General features: G+C 38.0%; 1 protein-coding gene and 1 pseudogene across 2 annotated transcripts in view; both read right to left on the minus strand.

The window, feature by feature from the left end:
- Positions 1–26,795, minus strand: part of PSPC1 (paraspeckle component 1) — a 109,112-nt gene that overhangs the window by 60,424 nt on the left and 21,893 nt on the right. For both annotated transcript variants that reach the window (XM_006927147.4, XR_002739420.2), the window contains exons 4-6: positions 23,378–23,574; positions 14,218–14,302; positions 376–481 (exon numbers count right to left, since the gene is read on the minus strand). In XM_006927147.4, the coding sequence (XP_006927209.1) occupies positions 376–481; positions 14,218–14,302; positions 23,378–23,574 (388 nt within the window). The remainder of the gene's footprint in view (positions 1–375; positions 482–14,217; positions 14,303–23,377; positions 23,575–26,795) is intronic.
- Positions 4,520–7,623, minus strand: LOC123380156 (annotated as a pseudogene).

Below are 26,795 nucleotides of genomic sequence, written 5' to 3' on the forward strand. Positions count from 1 at the left end.
ACTAGTGTACCTTTGTATATACCATTCTACATTTGTAAATATCTAAAAATCATCTAATACAAAGAATTTTTAATATCAGTAAATGATGAAATCAAGTAGAGAATATAGATTTATCAAGAGTTCTAATTTAGTACCATATATTAAAAAAAGATAAAGTAGAAAATTTTTAACATCTTTTTCATAAAACATTAATAGTATGTTCAGAAACTACTTTTAAGTTATTACCTGTAAGAAGTTAAGAAAATCATTAGTTTAACATAAACACGAGAAATTCAGGAAGACTAAAAAATATATAAACCAATATCCAAAGAAATTAAATATACACTGTGCACCTAACAATATAAAATAATTTTAGTTAACTAGTACTTTACTTACATTCTCCATATAGTTTGGCTTAAAGCCCTCTTGCTGTCGCCTGAGTTCCTCCTGTTCCCTGTGTCGGATCATTTCTTCCTCACGGCGACGGTGCTCTTCCTCATGTCTGAAAGATTTTTAAATAAAAATTGCAACATGTAAGCCATTACCAGGAATTGTATTCCATGTAAAACAAAACCATTTATAAGTAACTTTATGCAAAATCTGTGAATAATGATTGACTTACTAGATTTACCTTCCTTCTTCTAGTTTGCTCTAAGCCTTAATTAATCAAGTAACCCAAAGAAATAAAAGTACCTAGGGTAAATCAAAAAACAGAGTAACAACATGTAACTGAGTTAGTTATGTGCTTATGGTCAAGAAATCAGGAGTCCAAAAGCTCAAACATGTACTCTCTTACTGTATATAAAGAGAAAGGGGTGGGATCTATCACTGGCATAAAGGCACTCAGAACCAATCCCAATCTAAGCCACTGCAAAGAACAAAACTGCCTAGTCAAAAAATCTATCGTGTCTAAGGAATCCTTAACAAACTCTCTCTCCATTTTATCAACTCCCTGAAGAAAACCTCTAGAACAGGTGTCAGGTTACCATCTGTTTTTGTACATCAAGTTGTAAAAGACAATCATGTACTTAATGTCTATAGCTACCACTGGGTCAGAGCAGTGCTGAGTAGTTGAGACAGAAACCATATGACCTGCAAAGCCTAAAATATTTACCATCTAGTCCTTAGCCGTTTTCCAAGAAAAAGTTTGCCAACCTCAGTCCTAGAGGTATATTTCAGCATGTGAGAGAAAAAAATATTGAACTATAATATGTGTGCACAATTACTAGTAAATCAGCAATTACTTATGATTACAAGAAAAAAACCTACAAAATAACACTGAAGTTAACAGGCTCACATTATATTGGCTTTTATGTCAATGCAAATTCAAGTGTATATGCCTCCACCCAAAAAATAAAAAATAATTTAAATAGTGAAGACTATAGAATACTGATGTCCTCTCATTAAGTCACATTTTCTAAACTGCTCATTTAAGTACCTTATTACACTAAGTGTAACAATCAAATTTCAAGATACTCTGTTGTTTGTTGTATAATGCTTCCTCCCCTAAATACAAGTCCATGAACTTAAAAGAAATGATATATCCCACAGACAGCACAAAAACCACTGGTTGAAGAATTTGTGTCAGACCACAGGTTAGTAACAAGACAATGTTTCTAAGAAATTTTAAGCAAAATATAGACTATTTTGAGATTTTTGTCTAAGTCTCCAATACACATTTCCATTGTAAATTGAGCATTCAAGTAAAATGGTTAATCCACTTCTTGGACGTTAACACACTCATAAATTTTACTATAAAGAAAACACTTTCATATTCACATAGCTGAAAATATATGCAGGTACAGGTAAAAATTTCCTATTCAATAGGGCGCTTGGGTGGCTCAGTCAGTTAAGTGTCTGACTTCAGCTCAGGTCGTGATTTCATACTTTGTAAGCCTTGTGTTGGGCTCTGTGCTGACAGCTCGGAGCCTGGAGCCTGCTTTGGAGGAGAGTCTTCCTCTCTCTCCGCCTCAGCCCTGCTTGCTCTCTGTCTCCCAAAAATAAGTAAACATTAAAAAAAAATTTTTTTTTAATTTCCTATTCAAAAACTCTAATTCTACATATGTTTTGAAATTCAGTTTTCCTGATTTCGAAAAGGGTTCATGCACAGTTATTATATAACTAGTAAGATCTGGGACAGAACCCAATAATCAACCACACTGGCATTTCCCCAGTAAGATGAACACTCATTTTGGTGAAAATAGTAAAGGCCTGATACGACCACAGACCTAAATACATGTCAGGTTTTGTCATCAAATAGGCTCTTATCAGATCCTGCCACAAAATGATACATTTTGGTTTTCAAAGTTCTTTGGTCTTCAGAATTGCAACAAAGACCTTGTTCAGGGATAATTTGTAAGATGTAATAGAATTTTAAATGTGCAAGTCCATTTCCAGTAAACTAAAAAGAAATATCTGCACAAATGTGCAAGGATGTATGTACAGATACACACTGTACAGATACACACTGTGGCATTAATTAAAAGGAAAAGGTTGAAGACACAATCAACTATAAATGGGAAACAAGGATGGCCCATTGATGCCAAGGAACACACAACAACTGTTACAAAGGCAGATTTGCATTTACTGACACAAAACAAAGTCTAAGGTAAAGCTGCCAGAAAAAAAAGCAAGTAAAAAAAGAGCATTCCTATTACTGCTTCTAAAAATTATTTGTGTGAGAACAGAAGAAGGTAGAAAAAGTTTGTCACAGTGGGAATATTCTAGAGAACAGGACCATTAACTCTTTTATTTCATACATGTAATGTATCATTGAGTTTTGTTTTTTTTTAATTTTTTTTAACATTTTTTTTTCTGAGAGACAGAGAGAGACGGAGTGCAAGCAGGGGAGGGGCAGAGAAAGAGAGGGAGAATCCGAAGCAGGCTCCAGGCTCCGAGCTGTCAGCGGGGCTCAAATCCACGAACCGCGAGATCATGACCTGAGCTGAAGTCAGATGCTCGACCAACTGAGCCACCCAGGCGCCCCTGCCATAACATTTTAAAATTAAAAGAAAGTATTTTAAACAAAATCTGTAATGTACTTCTGTCATTATTAAAGCAGGGGTTTTTTTTCCTGATGTAATGTAAGAATACATTTATAAACCAGGAGGAAAAATAAGGTAAAAAGGTATAATCACTTTAAACAGCTATTTTTCCCTTCTTTTCCTTTGTCTATAAATTCGAGAAGTTCTACTTAATTTTGAAATAAGTTCTGATACCACACCGGTAATTCCAAAATCTGAACATACAGACAATATTCAGAAATATTCCCTATTGTACATACGTTTGCTTTTAATTTTTTCTATTCCACAAGATGCTTTAATGAGTATCTTTAATCGCTTCTCGGCCTTTTGGCTAAGATCAAGTGTAATGAGTATCTTTACATGTACATTTAACGTCTCTTCAAGTGAAGGATAAATTCCTAGGTTACATTTACAAATGGAACTAATAAGTAAAAAAGATGTGGCAAATTTTAACATCCTTCATGTTACACTTAATTGCAAAGTGATAAAACTTCAATTTTACAATTTAATTTGAACCCACTAATTATTCTCAGGCCTCACATATTTTTGTAGGGCTTTGAAAAATAGAAAGGATCTAGAAACTAAACGATGATATAAATAATGGATAAAAGTGTCCGGCTATTCTTTGTTCCTTTTTATTAGCACATGCCCTCCACACATGTTGCAGGGCTAAGTAAGATCTTTGTGTTGAAATGACATAAAAAAGGAAAACAGGTGGATGGATAGATGAGTGAGCAGAAGGGTGGTAAGAGAAGGAATGAAGAAATAAATAAATAAATGAACTACTAAAGTGGTCAAGTCACAGTCTGAATAAGCTCATCAACACCTTGTCCTAGTCTTCCTTCTTCACTGCCACAGTCTCTGAAGAATTAAGTGACCCATGAGAAACTTAATAATTTATTTGTAGCACTAAAAGGAAACCAGAAAATTGTATACCCTGGATATTTAATTTCTCTTAAAACATACTTTCTTATGCCATTCTGTCAATCTTCTAACTAAAGTGAAACAAAAAAGCAGAGTCCAAATTATCTGGCTTATTAATAATTAAAGCTGTCTTGTATGGTAGGAACCTCAGTCAGATGTATTTCTTCAGTTTAAGTGCCATAATTTTATTTGCTTTCCCTTGAAAGTACAGAAGATTTTTGACAATTATTAGTGAAAGTTCCAAGACACATTGTCCCCTTTCCTTTATATATGCCGCAAAACTGCTCAATTTTCAGACAACTTGCTCACATTTTTTAATAATGTTTATTTTTGAAAGACAGAGACAGAGTGCAAGTGAAGGAGGAGCAGAGACAGAGGGAGACACAGAATCCGAAGCAGGCTCCAGGCTCTGAGCTGTCAGCACAGAGCCCGATGTGGGGTTCGAACCCACAGATCGCAAGATCATGACCTGAGGCGAAGTCAGATGCTTAACAACTGAGCCACCCAAGCACCCCTCTTTTTGTTTGTTTGTTTGTTTGTTTAAGAATTATTTTAAGGGCACACAAGAGATGGGGGCGGGGGGCGGGGAGGAAGGGAAGGAGAGAGAGAGGATACCTCAAGCATGCCCCCACCCAGCATGGAGCCCCATCTAGACCCTGGGATCATAACCTGAGCCAAAATCAAGAGTTGGACTGAGTTACCTAGGCACCCCTGTTCACATTTCTTAAATCAAGATTCTTACAGTTAATTTCAAAAGAAACTTCCTAGTCAAAATATAAAAAAAAGCCTTTCTAGTTGGCAGACATAGGGTTAAGATTGTTAACAGATTTATCACTGCCTGTATCTGCTATAATACAGCTAAGTATCAAGACTACCCATAAGATCATCACATGTTGATTACTCTTGCTGATAGTACACAGCTATCTGAATTTCAAATTGAATCTGATATACTCCAGCATATTAAATAAATGAGGGGTGACTGGCTGGCTCAGTCAGAAGAACATACAAGTCTTGACCTCAGGGTTGTGGATTCAAGCCTCACAATGGGTGCATACTGCTAAAATAATAAACTTAAAAAATATGTAAGATTAATGAAAAAACATTCAATTACAAATTACCACATACACAGAACACTCCTCACATCAAGCAACCAACATTTCACCTAATGTGCAAATAGGTACCCTTTTAAAAATTACTAAGTACTCCATAGTTTCTGCACTTCACTTTAATAATCTGATCATTCCAACTATCCGCCTCCCTATGCTTCTCTAAATTCCAAAGAGGCAAAACCTGTACCTGTGTCTTTTATTCCCAAGTATATCCCTAATACTTAACGATCCTTTGTTTTTTTTTACTTATTTCTAATTTCAAATTAGAACAAAAAAGTTAACAAAACTTAACAAAAAAGTTGCAGAAACAGTGCAGAATGTCTATCCCTCATGCAGCATCCCCTAATATTAACATCTTAATGCAAACATAGTACAACTATTAAAAGTAGAAATTAACATTAGTATATTACAATTAAACTACAGATTTTATTGAGATTTCACCAGTTTCCCCATTAATGCCCTTCTTCTGTTCTAGGATTCTTTCTAGAATCCATTACATTGTATTTAACTATTCTCTTTAGTCTACTTCACTTTCAGTCTTTCTTGGTCTTTCATGAACTTGGCATTTTTTTTCTTTTCCAGTGCCATGTAGGTTTCACTGCCCGGGCCTGGGACAGACTAGGGATCCTCACCCATGGCAGGGTGAGGAGGGGATGGAGATGAGGCTGATAATAAAATATGGTTTGTGGTAGAATCACGGGTTCTGTCTTTGCTGAAAAAGAACCAAGGGCCTGGTTAGCTGGTAACTGCAAAGTCTAATTTTTCTGTGGACTGCACATGCAGGTGCAGCAGGAAGCTTTTCCTGCTGGTTACACCTGCAGGAAGCAGCTGGGAAGTACAGAGTCCAAAAGCTGGATGCATGGGGCACAGGGAGGAATAAGTCAGAGAAGCCAGTCTGTTAGCTACCATGTTCCACCTGCTTTTGTAAGTACAGGGCACCACCAGGCTGGAAGCTATCTGGGTGGGCTGAAAATGACCAGGCACAGCATAGGGTTGTAACTGTGGCTGAGACAGGTACTGCACTTCAGTAAATGCTGAAGGTGCTGAGCTGTTGACTAGGACTACAGGCCAGCATCTTGGGTCCATAGTGAGATGGGGGATGAGCAGTCCCATGGACGCTCATGGACTGCCTCAGGATTGCCTACGCTCTGGGCCATTATTATTGCCTCTGCAAAAAGAGCTGCTGAACCCATGTAGTGCTGGGTTGTAAGCACTTGGGAGTCTGCATCTCTGTTTGACTTTATCAGCTGCCAAAAGGAGGCCAGGGTGATTCTGTGCTCCAGGGCTCGTCCCCCGCTATGTGCTGAAGAGGTGAGATCCTGTATAAACAGTCACTCTGCTGGTATGCAGGTGATGTCGGAGTCTTTTTTCTCCTCCATTTTTCTTCACGTAAAACTTTTCTTGGGCTGTAGGAAAAGCTACTGCCTCTTCCTGTAGGGCCACAAGTTTCTCCTGCAACTTCAGGATGTGTTCTGTGGTTCCATCTACTTTCTCTTCCTTCTCTCCTGCTTTTGCTTCAACCTGTTTCATCATCTTACACACCTCTCCTTCCTACTGCAAACCACACTCCTGGCTCCGTCATGATGCGCTAGTACAATGCCCAGGCCATGGTACCAGAATCCTTGGGGCATTCCAGGAATGCAGGAATGGGATTGCTGGGGGCACCTGGGCCGAGGGAGCCCTGCTCTGTCACTGACTGCCAGACCTTGTACTGGACATGTGGGGCAGAAGGTCCTCAGGGGGTACCATGCCCAGCTGAGGCAAAAGCCCACCTATGTGCTGCCATGGTCAGGTGCGCAGCACTTGCCTCCCTGCCCTGCCAGCCTTGCAGCCAGAGGTCTACCATGTGCACAGGCCAGGGTCTCTAGCCTGAGCACTCAGCACACCTTCTTCCCCACCAGCCTCAGGGTGTATCTGACACTTCAAAAAAAAAAAAAAAAAAAAAAAAAACTGATTATTTTGTACAATGTCCTTCAAGCTGGGCTCATGTTATATGCCCTCATGAAAATGTCCAATGCTAGAAATGTTTGGCAAAAAAAAAAAAAAAAAAAAAAACACACACACAAAAATGACAATGTATCCTTCTGAGTATATTGTATCAAGGAGTATCTGGTGTCAATGTCTCATTACAGGTGACATGAACCTTAATGCTTGTTGCTTCTCCACTTTAACTTTACTATTTTTCCATTAGTATGTAATACAAAAGAGAAACGTAAACTGCGTTTCTCAAGTTTGGGCATAAATTTGAAACACCCATCAGTAAATCTTGTTTGTAACAATTATTATTATTACATGGCATGCCCACTGGTGATTTTCTCTCTCTCATTCCTTCCATACTGATTGTTGTTCTATTATAAGGAAAAGCTATCCATTGTCTTCCATTTATTTATTCATTCAATTGTTTACTTTTATCAGCATGAGCTTCTGGATATCTAATTTATTCTGCAGTTTAAAATGTAGTATTATCAGGGCTCCTGGGTGGCTCAGTTGGTGGAGCATCTGACCTCAGCTCAGGTCATGATCTCCCGGATTGGCAGTTCAAGCCCCGCATCAGGCTCACTACTCAGTGCACTTTGGATCCTCTGTCCCTCTCTCTCGGCCCCTCCCCTACTTGCACTTTCTCAAAAATATATAAAATATTAAAGAAAAAAAAGTTCTATAAGAAAAATAAATAAATAAAATAAAATCTAATACTACCATTTTTTATTTTGTTGTTGAAATTTTTCCAAGTTTGGCCATTTAGGAGCACCTTCATTGTGGCTCCTATGTATTTTCAACGTGTCTCATCTTTTATGAATATAGGTCTACTGCATTGTATTGGGTTTTGCTTTACTGCACATACAGTATTTTTTTATACAATTTTTTTTCTTTTTTTACAAACTAAGGGTGTGGCAACTCTGCAGGCTATTGGTGCCACTGTTCCAAAAGCACGTGTTCACTTTGTGTCTTTGTGTCATATTTTGGTAGGTAATTATCAAAATATTTCATTACTATATTTGTAAGGCTGATGTGTGATGATTTTTTTAAATTTTTTTTAACGTTTATTTATTTTTGAGAGAGAGAGACAGAGCATGAACGGGGAGGGGCAGAGACAGAGGGAGACACAGAACTGGAAGCAGGCTCCAGGCTCTGAGCCATCAGCCCAGAGCCTGATGCAGGGCTCGAACTCACGGACGGTGAGATCGTGACCTGAGATGAAGTCAGACGCTTAACCGACTGAGCCACCCAGGCGCCCCATGATGTGTGATGATTTTTGATGTTGCTTACTACTGTAATTGTTCTGAGGCACCACAAACCACACCCACATCCGGACAGTAAACATGATCAATAAACACTGTATAATCTAACTGCTCCATCAACGAGCCATTCCCCCCTCTCTCTCCCCTCTCTTCTCTCTCTTTCTTCTTGGGCCTCCCTACTCCTTGAGACACAACAATATTGAAATTAGGCCAATGCCTAATCCTAGAATGGTATTTAAGTATTCAAGTGAAAGGAAGAGTTGCATGTCTCTTACTTTAAATCAAAAGCTAGAAATGATTAAGCTTCATGAGGAAGGCATGGTGAAAGCCAAAAGAGACCAAAAGCTAGGCTACTTGCACCAAACAGTTAGCGAAGTTGTGAATACAAAGGAAAAGTTCTTCAAAGAAATAAATCAAAAAGTGCTACTCCACCAGCACCTGGGTGGCTCAGCTGGTTGAGCGTCTGACTCTTGGTTTCGGCTCAGGTCATGAACTCATGGCTTCATGGGTTCAAGCTCCACACTGGGTTGTGCACTGACAGTGTAGAGCCAGCTTGGTAGTCTCTCTCCACCTCTCTCTCTGCCCCCCCCCCCCCCCGAATCGTGCTATCTCTTAAAGAAACAAACAAAAAAGTGTTACTCCAGTGAACACAGGAATGGTAAGAAAACAAAATAGCCTTGTTGCTGGAATGGAGGACTTTAAGTACATTACATAGAGGATCGAACCAGCCACAAGGTTCCCTATAGACTTAATCCAGAACAAGGCCCTAATGCTATTCAATTCTATGCAGGTTGAAAAAGGTGAGGAAACTACAGGAAAAAAATTTATGAAGCTAGCAGAGATGTAGAAGCTGCCATCAAGTTATCCAGAAGATGTAGCTTAGATAATTAATGAAGGTGGCTACACTAAACAACAGATTTTCAATGTAGACTAAATAGGCTTATACTGAAAGAAGATGCATCTAGGACTATCATGGCTACAGAAGGCTGACTGTCTTGTTAGGGGCTAAGGGAGCTGGTGACCTGAAGGTGAAGCCAATGCTCACTGACCATTCTGAAAATTCTAGGGCTCTTAAGAATTATGCTCAACCTACTGTTCTATACATTGCGCAACAAAGCCTGGATGATAGCACATCTTTTTATAATGTGGTTTACTGAGTATTTTAAGCCCACTGCTGAGATCTTCTGCTCAGGAAAAAAAAAAAAAAAAAGAGTCCTTTCAAAATATTGCTGCTCACTGACAATGCAACTGGTCACCCAAGAGCTCTGGTGGCAATATACAATGACTTTAATGTTTTCGTGCCTGCTAACAACATCCATTCTACAGCCCACAGACCAAGGAGCAATTCTGACTTTTAAGTCTTATTTTTTTAAAAATACATTTCACAGGGCGCCTGGGTGGCTCAGTCAGTTAAGCGTCCGACGTCGGCTCAGGTCATGATCTCGCGGTCCGTGAGTTCGAGCCCTGCATCGGGCTCTGTGCTGACAGCTCAGAGCCTGGAGCCTGTTTCAGAATCTGTGCCTCCCTCTCTCTCACCCTCCCCTGTTCATGCTCTGTCTCTGTCTCAAAAATAAATAAACGTTAAAAAAAAAAAGTTTTTTTTTTTTAAATACATTTCACAAAGCCAGAGCTGCCCTAGACAGTGATTCTTCTGATGGATCTGGGCAAAGTAAAATGAAAAACTTCCAGAAAGGATTTCACCATTCTAGGTGCCACTAAAAACATCTGTGCTTCAAAGGAAGAAGTCTATCAACATTAACAGGAGTTTGAAGAAGTTGACTCCAACCCAACCCTCATGGATGACTTTGAGTTGAGGGGCTCAAGACATCAGTGGAGGAAATAAATGCAGATGTGGTGGAAAAAGCAAACGAACTAGAACTACAAGTAAAGCCTGAAGTTGTGATTGAATTGCTGCAGTCTCATGACCAAACTTTAACAAATGAGAAGCTGCTTCTATGGATATGCAAAGAAATTAGTTTCTTGAGATGGGATCTACTACTGGTGAAGATGCCGTGAAAATTGTTGAATTGACAACAAAGAACTTAGCATATTACATAAATGAAGCTGATAAAGCATCAGCAGGGTTTGTAAGGATTGGCTCCAATTTTGAAATAAGTTCTACTGTGGGTAAAATGCTATCAAATAGCATCGCATACGACAGAGAAATCATTTGTGAAGAGTCAAAAAATTGCCACAGCCTCCCCAACCTTCAGCAAGCACCTCATCAGTTAGTAGTCATCAACAGCAAGAAAAGATCTTACACCAACAAAAAGATTACAATTCACTGAAAGCTCAATGATGGTTAGCACTTTTTTTTTTTTCATTTTTTTAAGTTTATTTATTTATTTTGGGGCACCTGGGTGGCTCAGTCAGTTAAGCATCTGACTTTGGCTCAGGTCATGATCTCGCAGTTTTGTGAATTCAAGCCCTGTGTCAGGCTCTCTGCTGACAGCTCAGAAACTGGAGCCTGCTTCAGATTCTGTGTCTCCCCCTCTCTCTGTCCCTCCCCTGCTCATGCTCGCTCTCTCAATAATAAATAAATGTTAAAAAAAAAATTTTAAGTTTATTTATTTTGAGAGAAAGCAAGCACAAGTTGGGGGGGGGGGGGGGGAGCGGGCAGGCAGCGAGGGAGAGAAAGAATTCCAACCAGGCTCTGTGCCATCAGCACAAAGCCCAGGGTGAGGCTCAAACCCGTGAAACATGAGATCATGACCTGAGCCAAAATGAGGAGTCAGGCGCTTAACCGACTGAGCCCCACAGGCATCCTCCACTTTTTTTTTAATCAATAAGTGTTTTTTCATTAAGGTGTGTAAATTTTTTTAGATATAATGCTCTTGGCACACTTTATACACTTTATACAGTGTATAGTGTAAATGTTAACTTTTATATGTACTGAGAAACCAAAAAATTAATCTGATACTTTTTATTGCAATATTCACTTTACTCCAGTGGTCTGATACCAAACTTGCAGTATCTCAGAGGTACAACTGTACTTTCTTATTCTCTGGCACAACATTCCAGGATCATCTCACACCTTCCAGTCCAGTAATCAACCACTTCCCCACAAAGCCTTGGTTCCATTTATTACAGAATGGTGTTTAGAAACCAAAATCTGGGCACGATGTGTGTTCACCGCTTCTAGGTGAACAAGGATTATGAAATACATGTATGTATGTGAACCCACACATACACACACACATCTATATTTCTGTCTAAATTAAATATACTGAGTTCATACTAATACCTCTGATCCCAATTCAACACCCCAGGATTCATTTTAGTTTTAGCCTTTCTCTTTCTCCAACAAGGAGAAAACCTGCATTTGATTATCTACATTTGTTCATCTGTTTACTCAAAAAAAAAAATACATATACATTCTTTCCATTAAAGACCTAATCAGGGGAGCCGGGTTGCTCAGTCGGTTAAGCGTCCAACTCTTGATTTCAGCTCAGGTCAGATCTTACGGTTCGTGGGTTCAAGCCCTATGTCAGGTTCTGCACTGATAGCATGGAGCCTGCTTGGGATTCTCTCTCCTCTCTCTGCCCCCCCCCCCCCCCCCCGCTCTCTCTCTCAAAATAAATAAACAATTAAAAAAATTAAAAAGTCGTCTCAGAACTGCTAGCCCATATCCCTGTGAGAAACACATTAACTAGATTAAAATTTTGATGTACTGTTTTTCTTGCCATTGGCTTATACTGTCCAGTCAAGACAGTGTTTTCCAAAGTTATTTAGGGTCCTTATTTCCTTCCCCATACCCTTTCAGAGTGATAATGTTATTCACTTGCAATACAACTATGTTCTTTTGTTTTAAGATTTTATTTTTAAGTAATCTCTACACCCAATGTGGGGCTCGAACTTATAACCCTGAGATCGAGAACTGCATGCTCCACCAACTAAGCCAGGCCCCCATTTGTTTTTCTTTTTATGCCCTTTTATGGGTTCTCCGACACTGGTTATTTTTTTTAGCAGATGAAGGGTAGAGTACTAATTCTAAAAGTCTAGCTGTCAAGTATAAGTATCAGGGAAAGATGGAGTCATAGTTTTATGTATGGGAGGGGTGGTTTCCTTTTCTTGTAAAAGTAGAAGAGACTTTAACATATTTACATAAAAAGAAGCAACAAGGAAGAAGTTGGCAAAAGGTCCCTTGTGTAAGGAAAACATGCAGGGCATTTTATACAATAGTGGTTCTCAAGCTTTATGATGCATTAGAATCACCTGGAAGATTTTTAAGGACAGTTGGCTGGTCTCCACCCCTACCATTTCTGATTCACCAGTTGGGGGATGTGGAGGCTTGAAAATAGAATGCTGGGCACCTGGGTGGCTCAGGAGGTGGAGCGTCTGACTTTTGGTTTCAGCTCGGGTCAAGATCTCTCGGTTTGTGGGACCAAGCCCCACGTTGGGCTCTGTGCTGACGGAGCAGAGCCTGCTTAGCATTCTCTCTCTCTCTGTCTCTCTGTCTCTGTCTCTCTCCCTTGCCCTCCCTCCCTCTGCCACTCCCTCACTCCTTCTCTCTCAAAATAAATAACCATTAAAAAAAAAAATGCGAATGCTGCCTGTCAAAATACCATAATTTCAAAATAAGTAGGTTAGAGTGAAATCAGAGTAGTTCCAAGACAGAAACATATACACATTGTTTTAATCAAGCACAAAGTTAGAAAAAATACATTAAAATATACTGAATACTATCTATCTCCAGACCATACTTGACACTTATTCAAGGTTTTTCACCTTGTCTTTTATTTTTTATTTCCCACGATCACCTTACTTTCTACCACAAGCACTTACTACCTTTATAACACTTAAAAAACCAAACTTTAAGTGTGCTTAATGTATCATAGCTTTGAGGGGCACCTGGGTGGCTCAGTAAGTTAAGCGTCCAACTTCAGCTCAGGTCATGATCTCACAGTTCGTGAGTTCTAGCCCCATGTCAGGCTCTGTACTGACAACTCAGAGCCTGGAGCCTGCTTCAAATTCTGTGTCTCCCTCTCTCTCTCTGCCCCTCCCCTGCTCACACTCTCTCTCTCAAAAAATAAACATTAAAAAAGAAAAAAATTTTTAAATATATCATAGCTCTGTTTATAACATTTCCTAATTACTATGATTTTCAACAACTCTTAAAAGTAACATTTATCTCGGGGCGCCTGGGTGGCGCAGTCGGTTAAGCGTCCGACTTCAGCCAGGTCACGATCTCGCGGTCCGGGAGTTCGAGCCCCGCGTCGGGCTCTGGGCTGATGGCTCAGAGCCTGGAGCCTGTTTCCGATTCTGTGTCTCCCTCTCTCTCTGCCCCTCCCCCGTTCATGCTCTGTCTCTCTCTGTCCCAAAAATAAATAAACATTGAAAAAAAAAATTAAAAAAAAAAAAAAAAGTAACATTTATCTCATTATATTTCACAATTAAATATTTCTGGTATAAGAAAAGCTGTTAATTTTTATTTATACATCTTAGATCAACCAGTCTCCCAAACATCCTTATTTAACCTAAAATATTTTAAGTTGACCATCACAGTTGTCTATCGTATACTGAGATTTTAAATGCCCATACCCCTTTTTAATCATGTATCCCACTTCCATAAATCTTTAAGCAAATTATCAGAAGCCCGAAACAAGAAAAACTAAAACTAAGAGCAGTTAATATATAGCCATCTCTAGGAAAAAAACGATCCAGGAAATCATAATACATTCTTACAAATTATATGAAGCACTTAAGTCCCTTATGTACGTTCACAGTGAATGCAAAGTGTCCATAACCAGCTAAAAAAATAAAGGAAACATAAGAATAACAAAGAACTATGCTAGTTTATAGTCAAAATGGAAAATTTTGTTACTTTTCTGTATTTTCCAACTTGTACAATTTGTTTATAATAGGCAGTAGGGAATTTTATCAATAACACACACAACAAAAACTGGGTATGTTCACATATGTATTATGGTGATGTTCTTTTACCTCAGTTGTATTTGCTTCCGTTTTTGCAACTCTTGGTTTCTGAGTTCTTCCAATCGTCTGAGTTCTTCTTGACGCCTCATTAGATCTATAAAATAAACCACACATTAATATTTCTACCTTCTCTTTCTGTATTTTTAAATCAGTAAACATATTATTACTGACAATATATTCAGTAACGTATTCATATTCATGCACCTAGCTTCTCTTTTGTCTATAATACCATCTTATAATGAAAGATTATATAAGCTGTATAATCAAATTACTATCTTTGCTGGACCTGTTTGTTTCCTCATAGGTATGAAAATAATAAAATTCATCCTTATGTTAATAAATTAAAATGGGTAGTAATTGTTTTAACATAAGGCCTAGTACATACTAAAAATGGAATAAATATGTACATATTTTCATGTACACTCGTAAACACATTAAAATTTTTTTTCAGCAGTGAATATAAAGCACAAAAAGAGGGGCGCCTGGGTGGCGCAGTCGGTTAAGCGTCCGACTTCAGCCAGGTCACGATCTCGCGGTCTGTGAGTTCGAGCCCCGCGTCAGGCTCTGGGCTGATGGCTCGGAGCCTGGAGCCTGTTTCTGATTCTGTGTCTCCCTCTCTCTCTGCCCCTCCCCCGTTCATGCTCTGTCTCTCTCTGTCCCAAAAATAAATAAAAACGTTGAAAAAAAAATTTTTTTAAAAAGCACAAAAAGATGCTTTGGGAGACATGAACAGAGGGCACATAAGACCAGAACACACAAACAGAATAAAGAGATAAGATGCTGCTTAAAACCAAAAAAATATCCCTCCCAAAATACAATTAGTGTAAGATTCCTCCTATGCAAAGTCAATTTCTTATAAAAACAAGCAATGAGAGAATTCTTTCTTATAAGGGGAATAAAGGCTGAATTCTGATATTAACAAGATCATTTTAATTTTAAACAAGATGAGCATTCCTGCTGTCATGAATCTTTGCTATATCAAGAACAGGGGTTCCAGAGTAGTACAAGATGAGAAAAAGTACATTTGTTTTGCCCAAGTGCTAAAGAATCTTTGTAATATCTTACCAAGTTATTATGTGTGCATACACACATGGATCAAAAAATATTAAAATACTCTGCATAGCACAATTACTGGTTGCTTTTATTTCCCTTTTCCCTTATCATGTTATCTGAAATTTCTAATGTGAACATAAATTATCTTGATTAAATGTTCCTTAACAAATCACTATTATTAAGAACATTACAGGGGTGCCTGGGTGGCTACATCAGTTATGTGTCCGACTCGGTTTCAGCTCAGGCCATGATCTCACGGTTTATGAGTGCCAGCCCCACATCAGGCTTTGTGCTGACTGTGCAGAGCTTGCTCGGGATTCTCTCTCCCTCTCTCCCTGCCCCTCTTCATGTGTCTCTCTCAAAATAAATATGTAAACTTAAAAAGAAGAGAACATACCAAAATACTAACGGTCACAGTTAACATTCTATGAGTCAGTTACCCTAATATCATAACCATGACAAAGTAGGCATCATAAACCTTAACAAGATAATTATCTTTCCCATTTTTACAGACTGAAAACAGATCGAATTATGTATTAATTATATCAATGAAAAACTATTTGGACAGACGGGCCTGGCTGGCTCAGTCAGAAGATCATGCAACTCTTGATCTCGGGGTCATGAGTTCGAACCCCACAAGGGGTACACTGATTAAAGAAAACTTAAAAAAAAAAAAATTCAGACTGATTATAAATGTACTGTAGCGACACAGGTAGTAGGGACCGGGTGATTCTGTCAACACGCCAGTTGACAGAACACTTAGGTATCTTAAAAAGTCACCAAACACTACTACAATGATTTTGAACATTCAGACCACTAGTTGTCATCCTTAACTGCTCATCAGAACTACTTAAGTACCTTTTAACCACAAAATCTCTTGGGAGGTAGATATCAATATTTTTTTTTTTTGAAGCTCCCTAGTTGACTCCACTGTACAACCACCGAGAACCATACAACTATCATATAATTACTTTAGCTGGAGAAAGCTAGTAGACACCAAAAATATATTATCTACCTCAATAAGCCAAAATGTGCACAGTGTCCTTTTATCACTGATTATCCAAAAAAGTCTATTCAGTATATCCTATAATAATTTTAACATGAGTTTGTAGGCTAGCTTCTCTTAAATCATGGACAAATTACCACATATAATAAATGTAAAAATATGCATTTTCTTCCACGAAAAGGACTAAAACATTTGTTTTCCAACTAGATTTTCTCCTTTTAAGCTATGCCTGTTGAGAAAACTGCTTTACCCTCTCAGACAGTATTTCCTCATCTGCAACATTGGTAAAATAATTAGCTCAAAGAACCCAACACTAAAGTTCCTGAAATTTCACCAAAGCTTATATATTAAACACTGCCAGAGAAATATCCTTCTGGGGAAAAAAATTACAAAAAATAGAGAGAGAGCTAGAGTGTTTTTTCCTTTGATCCAGTAAATCACAGTAACAGGTATTTTCTTAAAAAAATATCCTGGGGCACATGGATGCCCAACTCTAGTAAGTGTTCAACTCTTTATTCTGGCTCAGGTCATGATATCACAATCATGAGATTGAGCCCTACATCAGGCTCCATGCTGACAGCTTGGAGCTGCTTGAGATTCTCTCTCTCCCTTCCTCTCTGTCACTCCCCTGTTCATGCTTCTCTATTAAAATAAATCAACATTAAAAAAAATAGGAATCCAAAGGCATCCATACACATAAAGACATCAGATGTAACACTACATTTTTTTTTTTTAATGTTTCTATTCATTTTTGAGAAAGAGAGCGAGCAAGAAAGAGAGAGAGCGCACGCGCGGGGTAGAAGGAGAGGGAGACAGAGGATCTGAAGTGGACTCTACACTGACAGCAAAGAGCCAGATGTAGGGCCCAAACTCATGAGCCATGAGATCATGACCTAAACTGAAGAAGGAGGCTTAACCGACTGAGCCACCCAGGCGCCCCTGAAGCACTAGTGATTACTAGACCAAATAACATTTGAAAATCCTTGCCTAATTTAATGATAAATAACAAAATTACATCTATAATTTTAATATATCAAATACATGGGAATATAAGGAACTAAAGGAGAATACAGACAAATTTAAAATTTGATTTACTAGACTGTAGAAGTGTTTCTCAACTTAATATCCTTCATGAAAACTGAATGTATACTCTCTGATCTAACAAGTCTATTTTCTAGAAATATAAGCATTGAATCTACAGATTGTAAGGGCATATTTAGCCCCAAGGAAAAGCTGAAACACTGTATTGCACAACAAGATGCATCTTGAATACAAGACCAGACAGAAAGCAGTAATAAGGTATAGTAAAATGTTAGTAACAGAATCTAAGTAGCGAACACCTTAAAATTCCTTCAACTCTATGTTCAAATTTTGTCACAAAAAAAAAAAAAAATGGGGGGTGGGGGGGGACCATATCCTAAATAAGCTACTGAACTTTACTTAAGAAGAAAGAATCAAGATGGAGTCACTTACGACAAGATGGGAAAAACTCAGGCTTACCTCAGACTTCCCCACAGAAACATTCAGTGCTAGAAGACAATGAAACATACTATCAAGTACTTAAGAAAGGAAGACAGAAAAAGATCCATGAATTTGAAGCACCAGTTTAAAATGTTAAGGATCACAGATAGTATTTTAGAACATGCAAGAACTCAAGGAATGTTGTTTCTATGAACCCTTCTTAAATCATGAGGATAAACATCAAATGATGAAAAGACAAGTCATGACTCCTCTATTTAATAGGGTTAAAGATTAAAACACATGAACATCATCAAATTAAAGAACATTAACTTGAAATGAAAACACAGTATTGAAGAGATATGTGCACTTTGATGTGCACTGCAGCATTATGCACAAAAGCAAATATACGGAAACAACCTAAGTTATCTATCAATGAAAGAATGGATAAAGATGTGGTGTACACACACAATATACATCTATCTACACACCCTCATACACACAATATACGTACACACACACAATGGAATATTATTTCAGCCACAAGAAAATGAAACCCTACATTTCCAAGAACACAGATGGACCTTGAGGGCATTAAGCTCGGTAACGTATGTCAAAAAAAGACAAATACTGCATGGTAGAACTTACATGTGGAATCTTAAAAAAAAAAAAAAAAAAAAAAATCAAACTCTTAGAAACAAACATTAGAAAAGTGGCTTTCAAGGGGCTGGAAAGTAGAGTAACCAGGGAGAGTCTGGTAAAAGGATAAAAGTTCTGCCCTTAAGAACAGTAAAGCCTGAGGATTTAATGTGTAACATAGTGGCTATGTTTTAAATAATTACTGTGTAACTGAAAACTACTAAGAGAGTAAAACTTGAATGTTCTAAAACACCAGAAAAATAAACAAAATCAGCCTTTATACTGAAAAAGAAAAAATTAAGTTAAATAAATCCAAACAAATCAGATGCAAAATAAATAAAAGTTGAGAGGAAAAGAGAATGAAAGAGGAATAAAATATGCCTATTCCATTGGTTTTCTTTCCTTCAGTTATCAGGAATCAAAAGATATTTATAAAGGCAATATACTTCTACTACTTGTTTACCAGTTTGATAGCACATATAAAGAATGAAAATACAATCATAAAAACCCAGTGGTGGAAGAGGAGAGAGTAATAACAAAATGCACGCAGAGTTAAATTTCATCTGTTCAAAGTTTATAACTCTAGGAACAAAGATAACACAAAATAACCATGAAGAAAATTCAGAAACTGCTCCTATGCTGATGATCATAAACAAATGGAGAAGGAAAAAAAAAAAACCTGTAGTAAGTATAATGGGATTTGGATCTAGAAAACATTAAATAAACACCAGTAAAGTACAACTATTAAAACGTATCGGTGTATCCAAGAAGAATTAAGATTCACAAAACTGGGGTGCTTCCGTAGCTCAGTTGGTTAAGCATCCAACTTTGGCTCAGGTCATGATCTCATGTCTCTTGAGTTTGAGCCCCGTGTTGGGCTCTGTGCTGACAGCTCAGAGCCTGGAGCCTGCTTTGGATTCTGTGTCTCCGTCTCTCTCTGCCCCTCCCCCACTTGCACACAAGCTCACTCTCTCTCTCTCTCTCTCTCTCTCAAAAACAAATGAACATTAAAAAAAAAGTCACAAAACTTTGCTAAGGTATATATACATAAACATTCAATGAGGTGCTGCTTTTATCAACAACCTGGAAAGAGAACTACAGATAAATCAACAGAGGATGAGCTAAACTAATTATACCCACTAAACAGAATATATGCAGCCATTTAAAAACTGAGACGGGGATGCCTGGGTGGCTCAGATGGTTAAGGATCCGACTCCATATTTTGACTCAGGTCATGAGCTCATGGTTCAGGAGATCAAGCCCCACATCGGGCTCTGCACTAACAGCTCTGAGCCTGAGTGGGATTCTCTCTCCCTCTCTCTCTCCCCTCCCCCACTCATGCACAAGCATGCTTTCTCTCTCTCAAAATAAATAAACTGAAAAATAATTTTTCTAATAAATTAAAAACAAAAAACCAAGATCTGGAAGTATGTACTACTGTAGAAAGTAAAATAAGAAGGTACAGAGAAAGATAAATAGAAGACTCTTTGGTTATAAATAAATACACATACATATCTACTGACATTCAAGTTTTCTTTTCATTAAGGGATATACAAAAGAAACTTAAAATATAGAAGAAACCTGTGATTCCTACAAAAAAGCAGAAGGGGGGACAGGGGAGGAGACACATTTTCTGTACTAACTGGGTTTTCTATTTCCATGAAAGGTCAACCAGAGAGCCCTGTTTCTGTTTCTGCACAGCCACAGAACACAGATTACCTAAAATCTCTCCACCACCCCAATACACCCTTGGAAATGCTGTATGAAGTATAAAATTATAGAATAAAAGAAAACTATAAATTAAAAACAGTTTTGACTAACAATGAAACAAACTAACACTGAAACAAATTACCAGCAGATATCTGCTGAAATAAATGTAAGATGTACTTCAGCAAAACCAGGAGTAATATAAACTAATCAATGTGCTTTTCTAATATTATAAACCAAAAATATTGTCAACAGGGGTTATAAAGAAACATACAAAAAACAATGAAAAAACAAAAGCTCAGGGGAAATAACTGCAAAATTACTGTGCTTCAGAACTCAAACTGGAGGTGCCAGGGTGGTTCAGTTGGTCAAGCGTCCAAATGCAGCTCAGGTCATAATTTCACAGTCAAGTTCGAGCCCAGAGTTGGGCTCTGTGCTGACAGCTGAGCCTGAAGCCTGCTTTCAGATTCTGTGTCTGCTCCCCCTCTCTCTGCCCCTCCTCTGCTCATGTTCTGTCTCCCTCTCTCTAAAAAATAAATAAATACATACATACATACATACATACATACATACATACATACATACAATGTCCTTAGAGATGAGGCAAATCTTCTAAAAGCTCAGAAGAGCTTTATGAGGCCTAAAGAAATATTGCTGTTTGTCAACACTATATCCTCAATCAAATATCTCAGTGTCTTCTTCAACTGACATTATGTGCTGAAGAAATGGCTGTTATAATACCATTTATCATCAGCAGCAACAAATAGCTTATAGTAGTATAAATGCTTCCATATTTAATCAGTTATGTGCTAAGATTATGGCATGACTGTAGACAGTGGCAAAGTGCCCAGCAGGCTCTGAGCAGAAAACAATTCATATTAGAGAGAAGTACTAGAGCAATCATGGAGCCCAAGAAACTAAATTTTTTAAAATCCCCCAGTTGATTCTCATGTGTAACCAAATGTTAAAACCATAAAACCACCAGACTAGATAAAACTGAAGGCCTCTCTTCCAGCTCTAAGCAGCAAATGATTCTGAAACCTCATCACATAAAACAATTTCAAATTTTCTGCTACATAAGAGTCTTAATCTTTAAACATAGTACATGATAATAAATGACTTCAATTTTCTGAAGAGTAAACTTACAGAACTGCTAAGTTTAGAATCCAAATGAAACCAGAAACGTCTGACTAGTTTCTATAGTTGTTGAGCTGGATTGTTTTTTAACGTATTTAATTAGCATCAGCAGTTAGTGACTTCATACATGTTCAATAAACTTTTACTGAACAGAAAAAACAAACACTGGACTTTTAGTAATCGAAACTCTACCAAAAGGATTTTAAAAAATGAATGATGATCACATTTTCACCTTTTAAAGAAATACCAGCTCTAGTATAAAAAATACTTCAGAGAAGACAAAGATTAAATAACAGTCCAATAAGAAGGCAGAAATCTAGGTAGATATCTATAGTGCCTTGATCTCTGGAGGTAGTCAAAGAAGGTAGATAAATGTTTACTAAATGCTTACTTTAAAAAACAAAAACAAAAAAATTAACACAATAGAAAGCAATCAGAGGTTTATTTTTAACAAATACAAAACTATGGGGCACACTGGTGTCTCAGTGTCAATTTCAGCTCAGATCCTGATTTCACCGTTTGTGAGTTCAAGCTCTCTGCTGTCAGCACAGAGCCTACTTCTGGGATCCTAGGGATCCTCTGTCTCCCTCTCTCTCTGCCTCTCCCCCACACTCGCGTGTGCACACACACGCTCTCTCTCTCAAAAAAAAACATTAAAAAAATATATACAAAATTATTACAGATAGTTGAAAAAATGAGTGACAGGAATTACCAGAAGAAATTATTTGGAGAATTAAAGAAGGGGAAAGATAAACAGTAAAGATAGGCATAAAAAGAAACCTAGCAAGAGGAGAGGAAAGAAGTGGGCTTCTACATATATTCAAGCAGCTTGTCTTATGTTTAGGTATTTGACCAGTAACTATGAGAATAAATTATCACCCATTATGATTGTTCTTAAAAATTCAGTCAGCTCTAGGAACACCTGGATGGCTCAACCCAGCTCTTGATCTCGGCTCAGGTCATGATCTCACGGTTTGTGAGATCGAGCTCCAAGTTGGGCTCTGCGCTGACAGGACAGAGCCTGCTTGGGATTCTCTTTCCTGTGTCTCTGACTCTACCCCGCTCACGATTCCTCACTCTCGAAATAAATTTAAAAATAAAAGTACAAGTTTTTGTTCTAGGGGACCATCATTGGCTCAGTTGGTTAAGCGTCCAACGACTCTGAATTTTGGTTCAGGTCACAATCTCACAGTTCATGGGATTGAGCCCTACATCGGGCTCTGCATTAACAGCATGGAGCTTGCGTGGGATTCTCTCTTTCTGCCCCTCCGCTGCTCATGCACATGTGTGAATGCTCTCCCTTTCTCTCTCAAAATAAATACACTTTTTTTTTTTTTTTACATTTATTTTTGAGAGACAGAGTGAGACAGAGCACAAGCGGGGAAGGGGCAGAGAGAGAAAGAGACACAGAATCTGAACCAGAATCCAGGCTCTGAGCAAGCATTCAGCACAGAGCCCAAAGCAGGGCTTGAACCCATGAATCATGAGATCATGACCTGAGCCGCAGTCGGTCACTTAACCGACTAAGCCACCCAGGCGCCCCAATAAACTTTTTTTTTTAATTTTTATTGGTACTCCACTTAGTTAACATACAGTGCTATATTAGTGTCAGGTGTACAACATTTGATATGTGACTTTTGCCAAATCCACATACCAAGAATTACCCACTGTGCTTCTTTTTGCCAGCAGAGTCATCTATCGTCTACTGGCAAAATTTAACCACTTTAATAACATCCAAGAATACTACTTATGTAGGCAAAACTTATTTTAGTAAGTTCTATGGTTTTGTTTTAATTTTTTTTTTTTAACGTTTATTTATTTTTGAGACAGAGAGAGGCAGAGCATGAACAGGGGAGGGGCAGAGAGAGAGGGAGACACAGAATCCGAAACAGGCTCCAGGCTCCGAGTTGTCAGCACAGAGCCCGACACGGGGCTCGAACTCATGGACCGTAAGATCATGACCTGAGCCAAAGTGAGACGCTTAACCAACCGAGCCACCCAGGCGCCTGTTTTGTTTTTTTTTTTAAGAAGTTCTCTTGGAAAAGGGAGATTTTTGTTTCCGATACAGTGAGTTCCAACTACCTTCTAACTCATAAACAGCAACTTAAATAGTATGTGCCTTAAGAAAAAAAAAAAATCATACTATATCTATATGAAAACCCATTTTACCTTGCCTCATTAGCATTAATTGGTGTTCATGCCTAGCTGCTTCCATTTCTGCTTCCAGTTTCTCTTTGGCTTCTCTGATGTTTCTATCAACCTGCTCACGCTGCTGCTTTTCCATTTCGTCAAGAGCCTTCCATCGAGATGCATACTCAAATTCAAATGTCCCAGGTTGAGCAAAACGTGGTGGCTGTTCTCTTTCCCTAAGAGTTTACATTTGAAAACATACAGAAATCTATGTTTAAAAGGCAAAAAAAACAACAAATAAGAACAACAAGAACTACCATTTAGCAAGCAGTTACAATGTTCATGGCACTGTACTGGGCAAGTACTCTACATGAATTACCTCATGACAATATGGTAATTCATGTTTTAACAAGCCTGAGTTTAAGAAACTGCACAAGGATGCCCAACTAGTAAGCATAGAACCAAGATTCAAAACTAAGCAATCTGATACTACCTACAAGCTGCACTCCCCTAATTATCACCTTCAATAAGGCTTTCTGGTTTTCCCTCAACAATTTTATATAAGGCAACATGCAACACAGGAATCAAATATGCCCTAAATAAATTGTCTAGAATCAAAGTTGTTCTCTAAAAGTAACTTTTAGGGGCGCCTGGGTGGCTCAGTCAGTTGAGCGTCTGACTTCAGCTCAGATCATGGTCTCACAGTTCATGAGTTCGAGCCCCACATCAGGCTCTGTGCTGACAGCTCAGAGCCTGGAGCCTGCTTCAGATTCTGTACCTCTCTCTTTTCCCCTCTTTCCCCGCTCATGCTCTGCCTGTCTTTCAAAAATAAGTAAATGTTAAAAAAAAATTTTTTTTAAGTAACTTTTAGGCATAGTAATAAAAGCGAATAGTTTATGGAGTGTTATGTGCTAGATTAATTGGCTACACCAAAAAATAAAGGCCTAAACTTATTACAATTGTAGTTATTTAATACTTGTTTTTCCTTGCTAGACTATGAACTCAATGAGGATGTGAAATATGTCTGTTAAATGCTACACCTCAAATACCTAGCACGTTATCTGGCACACTGTATATATTTAGTACTTATTTCTTGAATGAATGCATAAAAGATGAGCAAATGACCAAAATAATTAAAAAAAAAAAGAATGACGTATGAATGTACCTGAAATTCAAAGAATTTTTTCAATTATTCTTGCCTATAATAGCTTCTATTAAAAAACATTGGTAAGGTGCCGGGGTTGCATAGTCAATGGAGTGTCCAACTCTTGATTTTGGCTCAGGTCACAATCTCACGGTTCTGCACTGTTAGTGCACAGCCTGCTTGGGATTCTCTCTCTCCCCATCCCTCCCTGTTCGTGTGCACTCTCTCAAAATAGATAAACTTTTGAAAATAAATAAATAAAATTTAAAACACTGGTAAGAACATAATCCGTACCCCACCAATAAAAGTATAGATGTCTCAACAACAAAAAATATACATTTCCTGCAATCCTAAATTTTAACTTTTATTTTAGGGTGGGGAGGGAAAGATGGGTAGGTAAGACAAATTTGGGAGATAAAGGGGGAGGTCGTCAGAGGTAAAGATGTAGTCACAAGAAACAGCTTCAAATATTTTTAGAGGCACATAAAAAAAAACAAAGTTAACTATGATCTAGGTATTCTATACCTAAAAAATACTTTTTCTTTTTTAAACATGGACTGGGAAAGGGGAAAATTGGGGGAATCAACCATGCACTAATTTTTCTGAAAGAATTATTTATTATTCAGTAGTTCCTAGGTCACACTTGGACTATAATTGTAAATATTAAAAAATCTTAATTTTCTCCAGGGAAACACTACTGAAACAATATGGATTTGGGGAGTTAAACTAAATTTGAATCATGGCTCTTATGCTGTGAACATTCCCTTCTAAGTACAACTCTTTAGTAGTAAAACTGGAAATATAATGAGATCTTGTAAGGTTTGCTGGGTTAATTAAACCATTATATAAGCAAATTTTCCTATATGCGTATAAACTCCACTTTTTGTAACACTCTTACAATTCCAGTTCTCTAAACCCTGAATCCAGAAAGTATGCTCTAGTTCAAATTTGTAATGGTAAACTATAACCAGAAAAAAAAGTCAAGCATCTAGGAAATCAGTCTTTGGAAAAAAAACATATGAGAAATCAAATGGGTTCTGAATTATAACTGATCCTTCTCTCCTAAAATACGTTCTTTCCTTGCTTCAAGGACACACTGCTGGCTGATCCCCCTACACCAATGACTGTTCCCACTCCTGTCTTTGCTAATTCCTTCTGATATTCCAAACCTCTATATATTGGAGTATTCCAGGGCTCAATCCTTTGACACAGTTCTCTATCACATGTGGTAACTGCAGCCCACAGAGCTCATCTAAATTCCAGATGCAAATCCAACTACTACCTTGACATCTCCACTTGGGTGTTCAAAACCATTTCAAACTTAACATGTCCAAAACAAAGTTCCCGAACTTCCTCCCCCCAAACTGCTCCTCCTACAGGATTCTACAGATCAATCATTAGCAATTTCCTTATTTCCAGTTACTTCGGCCAAAAACCATGTAATCGTGCTTTTTAACTCTTTTTCTCCCACATCCATCAGCAAATTCCAAAGTCTATTTTCAAACTATATCTATCCAGAATCTGACCACTTTTCACCATCACCACTGTGAGCTCCTAACTCATTTATCTGCCCAATTCCACCCTTGGCAATCTATTCTTAAATCAATCGGCAGCCAAAAAGCTTCTGTTAAAATTAGGTTTAAGCCACTACTCTGCTCATTCCTTTCTCATACAATACAAAAAGCCCAATCAGCTCAGTACCCAGCAAGACACAATAATCTGCACTCCTCCCAAGGTTTTACCTCTACCTAATCTCTCCATCCTTACTCACTATGCTCCAACTAAACGGGCCTCTCTACTGTTCCTAGAATCTCTCCAGAGTCTTCCTTCTTGGACTTTATAGTTACTATTTCCTGTGCTGAGATCACTATTCTCTATTCCATCCACGTCTGATACCTACATAGCTAGCTTCCTCCCCACCCCTTCAAGCTGTTAATCAAACGTCACCCTCTCAGGTAGGCTCCCCAACCATCTATACAAAGAGCCACACCACTCTGCTCACAGCATCCACTTTCCCCTGTCTTTCTGCCATATTTGTTCTACTAACTTTACTGTTTACCTTCCTTACCACCCCAACACAGCCTGAATTTCTGGCCTATTTTGTTCACTGAAACATCTCCTGTACCAGGCATGTAATAAGCACTCATAGTTCTCATTTAAATCGACCATAAAGAAAAACATTCAACTGCCCTATAATCAAAGAACACTAATTAAAGTAACATGAATAAAATACCATTTTGAACATCAGCTGTCAAATCCTAAAATCATAACATCCATTTTTTGTCATGATAAAGAAAAACACCTTTATACATA

The sequence above is a fragment of the Felis catus genome, chromosome A1, assembly GCF_018350175.1.
Source record: "Felis catus isolate Fca126 chromosome A1, F.catus_Fca126_mat1.0, whole genome shotgun sequence".
Lineage (NCBI taxonomy): Eukaryota > Metazoa > Chordata > Mammalia > Carnivora > Felidae > Felis > Felis catus.